Source organism: Anoplopoma fimbria, chromosome 9 (assembly GCF_027596085.1).
Source record: "Anoplopoma fimbria isolate UVic2021 breed Golden Eagle Sablefish chromosome 9, Afim_UVic_2022, whole genome shotgun sequence".
NCBI classification, from domain to species: Eukaryota; Metazoa; Chordata; class Actinopteri; order Perciformes; family Anoplopomatidae; genus Anoplopoma; species Anoplopoma fimbria.
Genome location: NC_072457.1, coordinates 19,900,062 through 19,917,116, shown reverse-complemented (window position 1 = coordinate 19,917,116; position 17,055 = coordinate 19,900,062). Strand labels below are relative to the sequence as shown.

The following is a 17,055-nucleotide window of genomic DNA, read 5'->3' as shown; positions in this document are numbered from 1 at the left end:
TTCAGTACAAACCCAAACAGAATTCAAGACACAACACTCCATATTGCAAATATCATCAATAAGTTTATTAAGTGGTATGAATATTCTTTCTTAAAATAAATGCAAAAATTTCAGATAGACCTGTACAGTTATATGTTCACAGTTTAACATGTTCCCTTTGAATTGCCAACGTTTAGATTAAAAAGAGACAGGGTTTATTATAGACAGAACATTATAGAAATGTATAATATCCATTATTATGAGAGTATCAAAATCATGCTTAATAAAAAACCTTTAATTGCCCTTTCAGTCTAATAATCAATTATAAAATATAACATATATATATATTACAACTTATATTTGCAGAAATACAAAAAAACATGTACAAGCAAAAACCGCAAAGAATATACAGGGGCAAAATGCAGATCAGTATAGCCGCTACATTCGGTGTGTACGTGTGTATATGTGTGTGTAAAATAAAAAGGATCACACCTTCTTCTGGAATCACATGTTTAGAAAATGACAAACCAAGACCTGTTATATGTTTCTGATCAAACTGACCAGCAGGTGAATAGAAAAACTGATTAGATATGATTAGAAAATGTTGGGAATGTTTTAGCAATATATTTAGCTGTATATTTATACATGTATATAAAGTGCACATTTGAGACATGTACAAAAACACTATGAGCTAAATTATTTATATTTTCTTCTCTGTAAAATAAAATAAAAACTGTGTGCTCTAAAATGGGACGGTGTAATTAGGAGAATATATCTTATCACCTCCTCTCAAGAAACTGTTGAATTTAACATTATTTACTTTGAAATTACAAATATCCGGTGTAGCGGGCTGGAATGAACCTCATCTGATCCTAAAAAACTAAATAATCAAAGAGCAAATTTCCCTGCTTTGCCCTTTGTATTTTTCCCATATAAACGTGCCATATATGATAAAAAAAAGGCTACCTTTGTGTCACAATAGTATATAGATACATAAAATTTATATAAGACATATCATTGCTTCTACCCTTAAACCAACACAGTGGTGTCTTTTCCTCTCTAACACAATAATGCCCCTGTGCAACAACGTTCACATTTCTGAATGAAAACATAAAAAAACACTTCACTCCGACAATGAACGAGACCCAGAGTCCCACTTTTTTTTCAACCCAAATACCAAAAAAGCACACCAGACCGAGGCTTCTTTTATTAAGTGCATGTTTTCGTGTGTGTGTGCCGTTAAACATGTGCATTTATGTACAAGAGAAAGCGAGCAATGGCTACCTGTTGTGTTATTTATCCGTTTTCTTTTAAGTCCCTTCATGATGTAGGCTTACAGAGGCAGATATGGTGTGTGGTGTTTTGATGTGGTGGTCCATAAAGGTGGAATTAGCATTAGCGTTATGTCACAGGTAGCCGCGGCCGGTGCGAGAAAGCTGAAGTATGTATGACACGAGGCACAGGAGGTGAGATATGATACATTCTGGAGTTTCACATTATATTGGCCTAGCTAGCAAATAACGTATATGTATATGTGTGTGTGTGTGTGTGTGTGTGTGTGTGTGTGTGTGTGTGTGTGTGTGTGTGTGTGTGTGTGTGTGTGTGTGTGTGTGTGTGTGTGTGTGCACAATCTTTACTTTTGACTGAATGCAGAGAAATGAGAGCTGATGAAGAAGCTTGAGAATGCTGGATGTGGCCGAAACAGAGCGGTGTGTCGATGCAGTTTGGTTCTGGGGCCACAAGAGGGCGCTGCATCTCAGACCAGCTGAGAAGCAGCAGCCTCTTTTTTTTTTTCTTTAAAGTGTCTGGGCCTTCCACAGCTGGTCCTTGTTTTAATTTTAAAGTCAAACCGAGCTGATGATAAATCTGCAGGATGGTTTGTGACGGTTACATGATTAAAAGGCTTATTCGGCTAACTTTCAGGACCAATGAGGCGAAAGGGTCTAAAGCTGCACCCTGAGGAACGTTTCCCCACTCCCTGTGTGTAAGGCCAACTCTTTAAAATCCCCCGCCAATCCCCCCCATCAAGTCAAAGTGGTGCAGTCCAAACGTCGAAACCAGCACCGAGTTTCTTTTTAAAGCTGCCCCCTGGTTCCCGAAGGTTTGTTTTTTTAATCACACCAGGAGGTGGCGCTTCTTGTGCAGAGCCAGGTGGTCGGAGCGGGAGAAGCTGCGTTCGCAGTCGGGGCACTGGAACGGCTTGACCCCCGTGTGCTTGCGAAAGTGCCTCGTCAGCTCATCCGAACGGGCGAACTTCCACGTGCAGCCTTCCCACATGCACTTGTAGGGTTTCTCGCCTGCATGAGGGGGGAGAAAGAAGAAAGAAACAAAGAAGGTAAGGAATGGAAAGCTTGTTCAAGATGGTGTGAATGTTTAGAGTACTGAGTGTGTGCGTGACTCTTACCGGTGTGTGTCCGGCGGTGTGCTTTGAGGTGGGAGCTCTTGGTGTACACTTTGTTGCAGCCGTTGAAGTCGCAGCGGTGGATTCGCCGCTTCTTCAGCGTGTCCGGAGACTCGGCAGGGAGAGGATGCTTGGCGCCTGAATGGACTATGACGGACGGGTTGTTGCACCTGAGAGAGACACAAAGAGGAGAGCAGCTGTGAGTCCCATTTCTTCATCCGGTTTGACCAGGAGAGGGCATCATGTGACTACTTCATGATGTGGAAAACGTAATCTTAAGCAAGTTTAATTTGGTTGCGGCGGCTCCTCTGATGCAATAACAATTTCGTCAGGAAGTTGAAAAAAAAAAAAAAAAAAAAACACCTCCCGCTTTTTTTTTTTTTTTTTTTTTTTTTACAGTCTGCCACGCCTTCCCTATTGTCCTGTCAACTCTCTCATGATTTCAGTGAACCGTTCAATGATTCATTCACTGGAATTTGAAGACACGAATGCTGGCACGCAGCCGAAAGTGGGAAAAATGAGCTCCAGAAGAAGTCGAAAAAACTGTGAAATAATAGATGCAACATTGCAACACTCTCATACCTCCAATAATCTTCTCCAACATCGAGAAGATTAGGTTTCTAATACTCTGCGCCTCGTGTGTGTGTGAGAAAAGCTTTTCTGTTCAACCTCAAAGTCCATTAAACGACATCAGAGAGCAAATTACAAAAGCATGGAAGAGAACGGAGCAAAAACAAAAACAAAAAAAAGGACATTTTCAAGTGTTTACGGTCAAAAAAGAAAACAAGACGTAGTTGTCTTTCTGCACTATCATTTAAGAGTGCGTGTGTGTGTATGTATGTGTGTGTGTGTGGGAGGGCTGTGTAAGTGGCAGTTGAGAGCAGGTGTCGAGTGTTGAAATAGGAATCCCTCGCAGATCAGTTTGGTGTAAAGGAATGTGCTGAAAATCCCCCGTGAGACACACACACACACACACACACACACACACACACACACACACACACACACACACACACACACACACACACACACACACACACACACACACACACACACACACACACACACACACACACACACACACACACACACACACTTTGGCTAACCCATCATTATCATACACATGGGGCAAAGTTTTTACAATTTACAATATACATATAGTATTTTACATTGTCTCTTGAGAGGAGAGGTGATGACTGATAATGACACACACCCACTTTTTTTCCCCTTCAGGGTGCAATTATTTCCTAGTCATGGAGGACAACAGCGGCCTGTAATGGTAACCGCCCTGACTACTACAGTAGAGCAAGAACTGACTGGCAGCCTTCCCTCACCATTACACGTTTATCTGACATGCTATCATTTCTCTGAGGGAAAGCCATTATTTTGTTAAAGGAGAACAAATGGGAACAAAAACAGATGACAACGGGAGGCGAGGAGGAAGAAAACAGGAAGGAGAGGAGGAAACAGGAAGGAGAGGAGGAACGGGAAGGGAAGAAGGAGTGGGTGATGCCAGACAATGAGAGCCTTAAAAAAATAATAACACAGGAAGTGTGGAGCGAGGAAGGAGGGAGGAGAGGAGGAAGAAAGGAGAGGTGGAAGCTGAGAAGATCGCAGAGGGGTTACTTGAACAAAGTGGCGGACTAGAAAGATGAGGAGCTGTAGTGAGAGGTGTGGCCGCCCGGACGAGACCGGAAAACGAGGAAAATAAAAAGGACGCCGCGGTTGAATGGGGGAACCAAAAACGCCAATCACAGTCGGTGTGTTCACTTGTCGTTCACGACACTTGTTGCGTTACTGGTCCTGTGTTTTCTCCAAGTGGCTTTAAGCTGCGCTCGACTTCCGCTCACCCACATTCCCGCCGCCGCAACAACAAGAGGAAGCAGAGCTTGGAGAGACCGCACTTTTAGGCATTTAGAAGAGAGAGAGGACAGCAGAGAGTTTACAGGAAAGCGATCGGACTGGAGGCAAAGAAGCCATATAGGAACGAATCCTAAAATTCAGACACGTTGCTAAAATGTGAGAATAAGAGCATAGAGAGCAGGGGGATAGTTGTTATTGTTTGTGGACACAAAAAATATATGTACTGTACACAATTGAAATACTCATTGCTACAACATTTTATTACGTACTTGCAAAAATAAAAGTATTCTGTGCTCAAAAAGCTCCATCTCACACTCATTTACTGAATGTTATGTAATATTCACAGTTTATAGATGCTCCCTGGATTGAATCCTACTTTTTGGTGTCTCAAACTAAACCCAGTCCTGGCCTTGGGACTGCACCTGAATTTTTTAAAAACGCACACAACAGGAACAGAGAGGGATCCGGCCGAAGCCTCTGAACACCACTTCCATATACAGTTAAAGGGGAAGCTCTGCAGCAGACGGCGAAAAGCTTGTGAAACATGTGTTGCTGCTTTCAACATGCGCTCACCCGTATTCGTGCGGTATCCTGATGACTGACGACTTCATCTCGTGGCCGCCGTGGAGGTCGTGAGCGAGCTCAGAGCGAGGCTCCGTTTTGATTGACTTGTGCATGTCGTGGGCGTCGCCGCAGTGACCTGAGTGGATATAAATTACTGGTCAGTTTGGTCAGTCCTGCGGCACAGTCGTGATGTATTCACATTAACATGTTGTTAATATTTCATACATCAAATTAAGATGAACTCTGCAAAGCCACAGGAATGTTTTGTTCTTTTCACTTTTAATTATTTGGCTCTTGAAATAAGATATAGAAAATAAATAAATAAAAAAGGTCAAATATATTTTAGCTTTGCTAGCAGCATGTTTCTTTGAGGAGGACATTGCAAACAAGCCATTATTGATATGTATATGTCAGTTATGTGTGCATCTTAGTGTGTATCAAATACAGGAGATTCAGAGATGGTGACCTCTGTGAATCTCCGTGACCTCCGTCTGACCACAGGAAACAGATCATGGCTTCTCTAAGAATTTGCTGAAACTGATATTCTAAAAACAGAGGAAATGAAAAGCACTTCCCCATTTTCAGAAAATAATATGTTCATTTAAGGAGAATTGTTTCCCCCCACATAATCATTGTCTGGTAAACCAGCACTCTTACAGTGATGTGTAACTGTTATGATCTCTAAATTCTTTCATGTTTATTTATTTCATTGAATTCTAAATGAACAACTTTTGTTTGTTTCATTTGGCATTTTCTAAAACACTTTAGCAACACATACAGTTAGTTCAATATTAATTAATGTCATATCAACTGAACTGAATTGAAGTTAAACAAATAGAAATAGAAAGTGATGTGAATAAAACATTATATGGGGATTCACCTGTTTTGTGCTGCCTGCTCCGATGACGGTCGTCGTCACTGGCGACAGGCTGGCTCACCATTATCGACTGGTGCAGGTGGAGAGGCGAGGGGTAGAGGACGGACAGAGGCACCATGAGCGGTGACACCATGACCCCTGACCCCTGGATGACTCCAGACCCCGAGCTGATGAGGGGGCCCACCATGGCTTGGTAGTTTAGGGAGGAGGGTGTAGGCTGCTGGTGAGCGTGCGAGGGGGAGGAGCGCAGCTGGGCGTGCGGGGTGGAGCAGCGGGGGGAGCCGCGGCTCGCCACGCTGTAAGGGGAGGGCGGGGAGCTGCGCGAGGAGGCCGGGGAGGAGGAGGCGGAGGAGCAGGGCGGGGAGGAGGATGAGGAGGTGGAGGAGGAGCGCTTGCTAACTGACAGGTCCACGGGCTCCAGCTGGGTGTGCGTGGGGTTGCTGGGGGTGTGGGGCTGGGCGAAGGCGGGCATGTGCGCTGGGTGGTAGATGTGGGCGGAGTGGGAGAAGATCACTCCGTATGGCTCCGTGGCTTTCACTAACGGAGGGTAGAATGACTGTGAGAGAGAGAGAGAGAGAGAGAGAGCGAGAGCGAGAGGGGAGAGGGGAGAGGAGAGAGTGAGAGGATGCAGAAGAAGGAAGCCGTGAAGGGGGACAAAAGAGCAGTTTTAAATTTCCGTTCTGCACTGAAGAACACGGAAAACATGTTTCTGCCACACAAACAACTACAGACAGCCAAAAACTCTGAACTCCGCTCTGTTTGCAGATGACTGTTACGTCTCAGTGTGTGTGTGTGTGTGTGTGTGTGTGTGTGTGTGTGTGTGTGTGTGTGTGTGTGTGTGTGTGTGTGTGTGTGTGTATGTTCATTAGCCTGCTGCCTGGCAGTGTTTGCACTCATTGTATGCAAATGTCCAGTGAACAGCAGCATGTTTGTCCAGGAAGTGCTGGAATGTGGGAACCAGTCTGTCTAGACACGTAGCAGGATTGTGTGTCAGTCCGAGTTACTGTACGCCATCGAAAACATGTCTGGGCATGATGGGAGAACACACGCGCACAAACACACACACACAAATCCCCCCCCCCCACACACACACACACACACACACACACAGTCCTTACCGTCTCCATGTCTGTCTTCAGAGGGTAGTCATACATCAGCATGGCTGCACAGGCCAGGCTCCTACAAAATAAAACACACACATGCAGCCATCAGTACACACATGGAATACATAACGACGCATTTACACACTCATTTATCATGTCCTCTACTTTTCTGTTCTGTATGGTCCAATATGGAAACCAGTAATGACCCATAACCACGTTTACTTGGTGGTAAGCAGGTAATCAGATCCTTTAATTATACATATTTATTACATGTATAATTCAAAAACACACTAAAAGTAAAACCTGAATATACATTTATTATTAAAAGTAGAAAAATCTGCCCCTATGACTGGTAGTCTAGTGATTCCCAACCTAAGGGTCGGGCCCCTCTAAAGGGTCACAAGATGAATGTCAGGGGTCGTGAGCTGATTCATGGTGTCAGAAGAGAGAGAAAACATGTTTGTGCTTCATAGATTTTGAGACTTTTCTCTAACCTTTGCCTTTGTTTTGTGAAACGTTGGCCATATTTCGAACTCATTGAGCCTCAGAACTGTTGTTTTGCCTAAACGAAACCATGTGAGAAGTTTAGAGGGAACATGTCTCCGAGCCGACAACTCCTAGACATCTGAAACGTGACTAGGGGGCCTCAATGAGACTGCTTTATTTTGTGAGGGGTTGAAAGCATAAAAAGGTTTAGAAGCACTGGTTTGATCTTTATTAATGTGTGGTATTTTATAATCTTATCTTTTTTTATGTGAATTATTCATTAGAAAATAAAACTCCAGCTGTCGGATAAATGTAGTAGTAAATGTGTGCAGTAAAGAGTAAAATATGTCCCTCTGGAAAAAGTGTAAAGTGGCACTGAATGGGAATACTGAAGTAAAGTACCTCAGAATGGTATTTAAGAACAGTACTTGAGATAATGTACCTATTACATTCTACCACTGTCCTTATTCTCATCTTTTACTGTACAACGCCATCAATAATTCATAACAACATCTTCCTTTCAAAGTCAGAAGAACAGCAAAACTGCGAGACATTTTTTTTAAGTTAAATGGGTACGTACACACGCGCACGCGCACACGCACACATACACATACATACATACAGACAGACAGACAGATCTTTGCATAGTGATGACAAGTAAATTACCTCAAGTGGAGGGAAAGGCTAGACGAGGGTCTGTAGTTAAGTATAGGTGTGTGTGTGTGTGTGTGTGTGTGTGTGTGTGTGTGTGTGTGTGTGTGTGTGTGTGTGTGTGTGTGTGTGTGTGTGTGTGTGTGTGTGTGTGTGTGTGTGTGTGTGTGTGTGTGTGTGTGTGGACCTCATCTCCAGTAAATCACGTCAGAAAAAACCAAACATCTCTCTTTGTATCTGAGACTTTACATGTCTGCTCCTCCTCTCTACTTGAGCATTTATGACCAGAAGCTCTGCTCACTTGTCCGTCAGACGACTTTACGACGGGCCGGTTAACGAGACTCCACCAGAGTGTGATGTGTCTAAAAAAACTGTACTATGTCATAGACAGTGATGGTACACACACACACACACACACACACACACACACACACACACACACACACACACACACACACACACACACACACACACACACACACACACACACACACACACACACACACACACACACACACACACACACGCCACCCATTAAGGTCTGTTGAGTGTTTGGACCAAAAGCGTGTGAGGTTTCAAAGGTGGTTTCAGTTACCTTGGCTTGGAATGGCCAGGTGCAGCTGCGATGACTGTGTTTGTGCTTGGACAAGTGTGTTTATGAGTGGGGTTGAGTGAGTGTGTGTGTGTGTGTGTGTGTGTGTGTGTGTGTGTGTGTGTGTGTGTGTGTGTGTGTGTGTGTGTGTGTGTGTGTGTGTGTGTGTGTGTGTCCTGATTAAAGTCCACAGTCTGGAGACAAGTTAGCCTTTAATTATTAACAAAAGGGAAAGAACATCACACTGTTTCACACTGTTGCACACCCACACACACACACTCACTCACACCCCACATACACACACACACACACACACACACACACACACACACACACACACACACACACACACACACACACACACACACACACACACACACACACACACACACACACACACACACACACACACACACAGTCTAGATGAGGACCGGACCAATAGGAGAGCAGGATGCTCGCTCGCTGGGTCAGGAAGGGTGTGAACATGACGACTGATACCTCACCCTCCGCCTGGCTCCGAGGAAACAAAGAGTCAGGTGGGGCCCGTGTGTGTGTGTGTGTGTGTGTGTGTGTGTGTGTGTGTGTGTGTGTGTGTGTGTGTGTGTGTGTGTGTGTGTGTGTGTGTGTGTGTGTGTGTGTGTGTGTTTGTGTGAGAGAGGGTGTGTTTTCTAATTTGGGTTTTGTATTGTAGTTGTAGTTCAACTAAAGGTCAAGCAGTTTCTCTATTGTGGTTGTTGAGCAAACAAACAGAGGTGGCAATAAGAGCAGGTATGAAGCACAAACGGATCAGGAAACTGCTAAAGGACAAAAGGCGTAAGTGAACGTTAAGTACAGCGTAAATGCATTGTCCCAAAAGACACAATACATGTCAAATGTACACAAGCGTGTTTGGTGGACATCGAGGAAGTCCCTTTCTCCTTGTGTCCCTCCTGTGATCTTATCTTATGCTAAAACAGCAATGCAGCAAGGACTGGAAGTACCGGAGTACTGAAAGAGTACTGCAAGATCTCTGAGTCACAACTGAGCACATCTGCAAACAAGGAGACGCAGCGTCACGGACGGAAAGCACCAAAAAAACAGGCCCCGGACCGGACGGGTTGTGGCCAAATATCATTCATTGTTTACAACGCTGCTAGCGCTAAAACGCACCAACAAATACAAACGTGTTCGAACTGGAAGTAAATAAAATGTGTGTGGCAGCAGAAGGAAAATAAGGAGTTGCGCATCTTAAACAAAAAAGATTTGTGGACTCAGACCATAGACTATATAAGAAGTGGACGTGAGGTTTTCAATAGGTTTGTTGAAGCCTCGAGTTCGGCATTGTGGCCGTTGGGACTGTGGCAGAGACGACATATACGGCTCTGGTCGCCACCTGTCAGTCACAAGGTAGCCCCGCCCTAAAGCATACTCTGCTTTATGAACTATTTTACTCTAAATTTACCATAATTTACTAAATCAACATCATGCTGTATTGAAGAAGACTTGAAACTAGAGATTGAGACCATAAACTCATGTTTACAATGTTACTAAGGTAATAAATCAAGTGAGAAGTAGAGTCATTTTCTCATAGACTTCTATACAATTTGACTTATTTTTACAACCAGAGGAGTCGCCCCCCGATGGCCATTAGAGAGAATGCAAGTTTTAAGGCACACTAGCATCAGCTTCAGACACAAGCCACTCCATTCAAGTCTGAAATACAGTGTATGCAAGCAACGGAGGGAGATTAACAGTAACATGTGTCTCCCTGTGAGCAGATAATTGCTGTTGTTTTGAAGGTGGATGCCAGGTGGTGAGGGTGTACCGCACAGGGAAATGAACCGGGGGTTATCAGGCAACGTGACGGCAGGATGGTGAGAGGGGAAACCATCCTTGTGAAAAAACACAAATAACTTTCCCTCGGGGTAAATCGTAACAGAATTAATACAATGAGACACAGAGAGTTGAGACAATCGCAGGAAAAGAAATGTAGTTTAGCAGCGCAGCGTGCAACTCGGTACGCCTCCACAAACCACAAAGCCCCGGGAGAGAAAGGATGGTCTGCAGCTGTGGCTTATTGACTTGTGTTCAAATCAGTGTCACATTTTACAGCTGCAGCGATTTATCAATAAGTCAATGACAGACAATTAATCAGTAATAAAAAAATATGGGTTCAACCAATTATTCCCTCTTTTAAGTTTCTATATTTTAAGGATTTGGTGCTTTTTTTTTTTCATCTTGCGTGGCGATAAACTGAATGTCTTTGGGTTTCAGAATGCTGGTGGACAAAACGAAACATTTGAAGACGTGACAGGAAATTTGAAAACTGACATTTCATAGACCAAATGACAAATAAACAAATCCAGAAAATAATCTACGGACTGATTGACAATGAAAATGATCCTCTGACGGTTTGTGTTTTCAAACGGGTCAAACGGATCTGACGGAGGACAACAACCTATTTTCTGCGAGATGGAAAGCAGACAGCAGTTGCACCTCTTCGTCATCATACGCCTACTGGTGCTGATAGCTTCCTTCTGATGTGGAATCACAGGACACGCACGCACTGTGATGTGAGGGAAACTGGTGCGTGCTGCACCTTTTTGGTAAATAAGTAGCCCTGACCGGAGTTTTCAGGGACTATTTCTTCCCTACGTGTGGGCGTGTGTTTGTGCATGTCAAGTGTGGTCTGCAAATATTGTCCTTCTCAGGTCAGTGGAGCTACTGTGTACTCAACCCCAACCCACTCAGCAAACACTTCCTACACCCCTCTCTCTCTCTCTCTTCCTCCACCCTCGGGCTGGACCTCCAGATCTTCCTCCACACCTCTTCTTCTTCACTACTGTATTTATTCGAACCGCAAACCAACCCCGCACTCCTCTTTCTCTCCCTCTCTATGAATGATATGAAAACGACCCGACTGAAGGGGAAAAATATTGTGGCTTGGAGTCCCTGGCTACCGACTCAACCACACACACAGAAACACACACACACACACACACACACACACACACACACACACACACACACACACACACACACACACACACACACACACACACACACACACACACACACACACACACACACACACACACACACACACACACACACACACACACACACACACACACACACAGACCCTTAAAACACACTTGCAGCAGCCGCACACCAAGTTTCTGCTTGCTCGACAGAATACACACACTAAATCACTGAAGGACTAAATTATTGCAGACACGCACACACGCTCTAGCAGACACAGACACAAATCGCTGCTGCACGCACACACCATCTAATGGCAACAGGCTGGAAGATGATGAGATCACCAGAGAGACCAGAAACCTCCAGACAACGGCTTTGTCCAAGAACACGCCGCAATAGACACACACACACACACACGCAGCCTTCAGTTCACTTCTTCTGACTCCGTTTCTTAACCACCTCTTCCACCTCGTCAGTCTCACCTCACGTTGGCCCCGTGCTGTGTTACACTGCGACTGTCGCTTTGATCACAAATCGCCTGACTGACACAGCAGTCGAGCGTTGGCCGCGCTCCATCGCTGGCGGTGCGGAACTTCACGCGCGCGCTCTGGACTCGCGCCGCGTCACCTCTGGGAAGCGCGCTGATTGTTTTATATAACTAAACGTCCCAATTAGGCCGCATGAGTCATCAAGGTGATGAGCTAATCTTCCAGCGTTTAACTTTTCCTTTTTCTGAGCTCACCTCCGATGTAGTTCGTCCTTCTGCTGCTTTAATTTAGTTTCAACCCCTTACCTCACTTCCTGCTCCTGACTCCCCTGATAACGCCTCACATGCTCTGACTCCTCTCATTTTAAGGGCCCCCTGCTGAAGCCCCCTCTCCTCTTCTTCTGGCTTCCTATTCCCTCATCTGAGCCGCCAGCCCAGCTCCTCTTCTCATCCCCCCCCCAGACCCTCACACTCATACGCAAGCCCCTCTCCAGCTCCTCTCCAGTAGACTGCGGGGCTGCAGGCCTGCAGACCTCGAGGGAAGCCAGAGGGGGCCAACAGGGGGGAGGGGGGGGTTGGGGGGGGGAATACAGGATCCATCATCACACGCAAGAATACACACACATTAAAAAAAAAAAGACACACCGGAGTTGACACAAGGCTCAAACACTGACAAAGACACACACGCATGCGAGCACCTTCGAGCCGTACTTGTCGGAAAGAGAGCAACGTTTTTGAGGCTTTCCAGACAACTGAGGACAGAGAGGACAAGGGGGAGGACGAGGGGGAGGACGAGGGGGAGGCAGCCAGCGAGAAAAAGAGGGAGAAGCGGAAGCCCTCAGAGTTTAGTCTGACTGTTATTATTTCCACACTGCGTGATGGGTCGGGGGGGTGTAAAGAAGCCAAGGAGGAGAGTGAAGCCAAATGGGGGGGGGGCTGCTGCTGCTGCTGCAGGGGGCCTGCGGTTTCCTGTCTTGACACACACACACACGCGCACACACACACACACACACACACATTGCACCTCCCTACACGAAGAATGAGAGGAGAGAAGGGGGGGGGGCTATGGAAGGAGAGACAGGGCAAAGAAAACAGCCGCTCCGACCAAACTATGTCAAAATGGAAGTGGAAAGAACAGAGAGACGGGAACGGGGAAGAAAACGAAGTGGGTTTCGACCAAATATGACAAAACTTCAATGAACCTCAAACATGGGGAGGGGGGCTGGAGGGGGGGGGGGGGGTAAGGCAGAACTACACAGCCACAGTGGCTCAATCCAGTGGTTCAAAAGCAAACACTCGTGTTGTGTGTTGTGTGTGTGTGTGTGTGTGTGTGTGTGTGTGTGTGTGTGTGTGTGTGTGTGTGTGTGTGTGTGTGTGTGTGTGTGTGTGCGCGCATGTGCTGGCACGCGTGTGAAGTTGTGTAACGAGCTACAGCTCCTTTTACGTTTATGGCTGTCTGTTGACCGCGGTGCGTTTACTCCCCTCACTTCCAACGGAGAGCCACCAACTCCTCGGCATCCAGGAGTTTAATGTTTAGCCCTAATGTTCCCTCGGACATGCCCTTTGAGCAGTGTGTGTGTGTGTGTGTGTGTGTGTGTGTGTGTGTGTGTGTGTGTGTGTGTGTGTGTGTGTGTGTGTGTGTGTGTGTGCATTTTGTTCCAACAGATAACATCAGCATGTTGATTCAGGGGAAAGAAAAAAAAAAAAAAGGCGTAGGGGTGGGTGGGGTAATTCTCTAATGAGAAACAAATAAATACAAAATGAATAAAAAGAGAAGTCATCCTACTTTTTTTAACTTTTCTAGAAAGGTTGAAGAGTGTAAAGTAAGACAAAGAGGCAGAGAGAGAGAGAGAGAGAGGTCGCCCTCATTCCACCCGTCCACCCCCCACATCCACATCCCTCTCTCCTCCCTTCTTTCTCCCTCTCCCTCCCTCCCTCTCTCTCTCACTCTCGGCTCTAAACAGGATAAGGGCTTCATATGCCAAGTGGAATGTGTGACGCAAGCCTCAGCCTTGAAACAAAGCACAGGAAACAGGGAGAGACAGAGACGGAGAAGCACACACACGCACACACACACACACACACACACACACACACGCACGCACGCACAGATGTGCATTATAAAGGATGCAGTGAAACCAGAGGTAAAACAAAGAAGCTCAGGTGCGACTGACTGACTTTGTTTGAACACACACACACCTGTCACTACGCTCCTCTCTGTGTGTGTGTGTGTGTGTGTGTGTGTGTGTGTGTGTGTGTGTGTGTGTGTGTGTGTGTGTGTGTGTGTGTGTGTGCGTTTGTTTGTCTGACACTGCACTCAGTAACACTGACGATCATCTTTCATCACAGACAGACAGACAGACAGACAGACAGACAGACAGAACGCTGCTGGGGGGCATCAGATTCAGCCTGAAATTGACAGCCAGATTTACAGCTGAAGCAATAACTCAATAAATCAATCAATCAAAGCGTCCGGTGACAGAAGAAGCCGCAGGTGATTTAAAGGATTGATGAATCCCTTCAGCTGCCTAGCCAAGCAAATACGGCAAATGATCCCAGCTTCTCCAAAGAGATTTTAAGCATACGATCTGACACATGCATGTGTCACCTCGGTTTCCCAAAACTTGTAATTGGGCAATCATCAATATTTATTTTACATTTCTGAAACTAACCAGTTAATCTCTTCAATGATCAAATAAAAACAACAAAACAGATCAACTGAGTCATCTGTACCATGTTAAACCACCACACATTCACAGGACGTTACAAGTCACCAGCACTGAAAATGAGAGGAACCAACTGCACAGGGGGGGGGACGACGACACACACACACACACACACACACACACACACACACACACACACACACACACACACACACACACACACACACACACACATCACCATAAGAGCGTCTGTCTGTCCCCCAGTAGCCTGTATTGGACCACTATTTTATGTTCATTAATTAAACCACACTGTGTTCTATAAAAAGGCTCTGATGGCTATAAATAGCAGAGTCTCCCTGCTGCCGTTGTTAAACAGAATTTTTAAATGACTCTCTCTCTTTTTTTTTTTTTAAACAACATGAAAAATGCAAAAATGTTGATTCAACACACAAAAATGTCAGAAAAAATAACTTGGAATAACTAAGTAATGAGGATAATCAATCACACACACACACACACACACACACACACACACACACACACACACACACACACACACACACAGCTTGGCCCCCATGAATAACTCTTTAAGGACTCCTTTTCTTATAATAAATAATAATAAAACAAACAGCTGTCCCACATCCGATAGGGCATAAGAGAGCAGGACACCGGGTCACCGCGGAGACCGGCCCCGGTCGCGGTGTCACACTTACCGCTCAGACGGTGTGCACGGGTCTGTTTCCAGGAGAGAGACGGTAGTTCCTCGACGGACCCGCTGGACGTGTCCCGCAGAGAGAAACTCAACCAAAGGCTAGTCCGGTGAAAGAAAGCGACGCAGGCGACGGTCGGCGCTCCGCTGTGTCACTGACATCAGCCTCGGAAAAACACCAGGAACCAGAAACCAGGAACCAGACGGGTCCACTTGATCCAGCGCTCCACAAAACTTCCCGAAGTTGCGAAACTCCCTCTCTGTGTCTCTGTGTCAGTGTCTCTCTCTCTCTCTCGCTCTCTCGTGCCGTGTGTGTCTCTGCGCGCGTGTGTCTCTCCGGTTTTTGTCGTTCAGAAACTATCGCTGTCACATGATCCGGTCTGACTGTCTGTTCTCCATGGGGTCGGGCCCTCGAGGCGGGGCGGGGACCGGGGCGGGACCGGGGCGGGGTGGTCCGCTTGTGTGTGTGTGTGTGTGTGTGTGTGTGTGTGTGTGTGTGTGTGTGTGTGTGTGTGTGTGTGTGTGTGTGTGTGTGTGTGCGCGTGTGTGTTGCAATTTTTTGCAACACACACTTTTCAAGTTTTTTCAAGTTTGGAGACAATCCGAAGGTGGAAGCAGGAGGCTTTACTCACATCTAAAACGAGCTACTGCCACAGTTTAGGAATATAACCTTCTCAGTTAAAAGTACTACATTACATTTTTTTTTTTACTTGAGCTAAAGTACAAAAGTATTAGTAAAAGTGAAAGTAACCTACATATTATGCAGAATGGCTGGAAAGATTAAAAAAAAAACTAACAAACATGTACAGGCCTATTACTGGGATATAGATAGACATAACTTTTATGTGTAATAATACATCACCATCCTTGATTATTTGATTCTATTTGGGATTATAAATATTAATCTGGAAATTAACTGGAGACTCAAGTAATCAAATCAGTCATAAATTAAATTGAGGTGAAAAAAGTACCATATTTGCCTCTGAATTAGAATGGAGAAGAAAAGTAACAGAAAATGGAAGTACTCAAGTAGTCAAAGGTAAGTACCTAAAAATTGTATACTTCAGTAAATGTACTTCCACCTCGTGAGTACTACAATTTGGAATTTTTCAAGCAACTATAATCCAAATTTATAACAGCAGTGGCCTGCGATTAATGAGGCTGTAAGGTGTAATGTGTATTTAATACTATCTAAATGTTCAGTGTGACAAATATGGCACTCTGATCTGATTGGCCCATTGGGGAATTCACTTGTTAGTGATGAAAAACATATAACATTACATATACATTCAATTGAGACTGTTTCATTGTTTAATCATAAATAGCACAACCACAGTGCAAATCTTACATGTAAAAAAAGAACATAATAATCAACAAATAATGGTACAAGTTCTCATTAGTTTAAATTTTGGGTGTAAAGTCAAGCTAATTTTGATTACTTAATGTACCACTGGGTAGTTTACCGTGTGTGTGTGTGTGTGTGTGTGTGTGTGTGTGTGTGTGTGTGTGTGTGTGTGTGTGTGTGTGTGTGTGTGTGTGTGTGTGTGTGTGTGTGTGTGTGTGTGTTGATGAAAATGGAGGGCCCTGGGCTGAACAAGGAACATGTTCTACCCACAAGGATTTGCATAACTGTTACTAGACTATTATAGAGTGCGATTACATTATTTCACACAAGTTCTTACCCATCGCTACAAATCAAACGTGTTTCTCTTTGGT

General features: G+C 45.0%; 1 protein-coding gene across 1 annotated transcript; it reads right to left on the bottom strand.

Moving 5' to 3' along the window:
- Positions 1 to 43: 43 nt before the first annotated feature.
- klf3 (Kruppel-like factor 3 (basic)) lies at positions 44 to 15,679 on the bottom strand. Its single transcript, XM_054604849.1, has 6 exons — positions 15,344 to 15,679; positions 6,803 to 6,863; positions 5,688 to 6,240; positions 4,817 to 4,943; positions 2,384 to 2,550; positions 44 to 2,276 (listed from the first exon to the last, which is right to left on the bottom strand). The coding sequence occupies exons 2-6, from the start codon at positions 6,842 to 6,844 to the stop codon at positions 2,095 to 2,097; spliced, it is 1,071 nt and encodes a 356-aa protein (XP_054460824.1). The 5' UTR covers positions 6,845 to 6,863; positions 15,344 to 15,679; the 3' UTR covers positions 44 to 2,094.
- Positions 15,680 to 17,055: the final 1,376 nt, after the last annotated feature.

Excerpts from the sequence above, each read along its gene's own strand:
- klf3 (XM_054604849.1), bottom strand. The coding sequence starts at position 6,844 with ATGCTGATGTATGACTACCCTCTGAAGACAGACATGGAGACG. Across the intron at positions 2,551-4,816 it reads AGGATACCGCACGAATACGG|GTGCAACAACCCGTCCGTCA; the intron begins GTGAGCGCATGT and ends TGTCTCTCTCAG. Across the intron at positions 2,277-2,383 it reads ACACCGCCGGACACACACCG|GCGAGAAACCCTACAAGTGC; the intron begins GTAAGAGTCACG and ends CCCCTCATGCAG.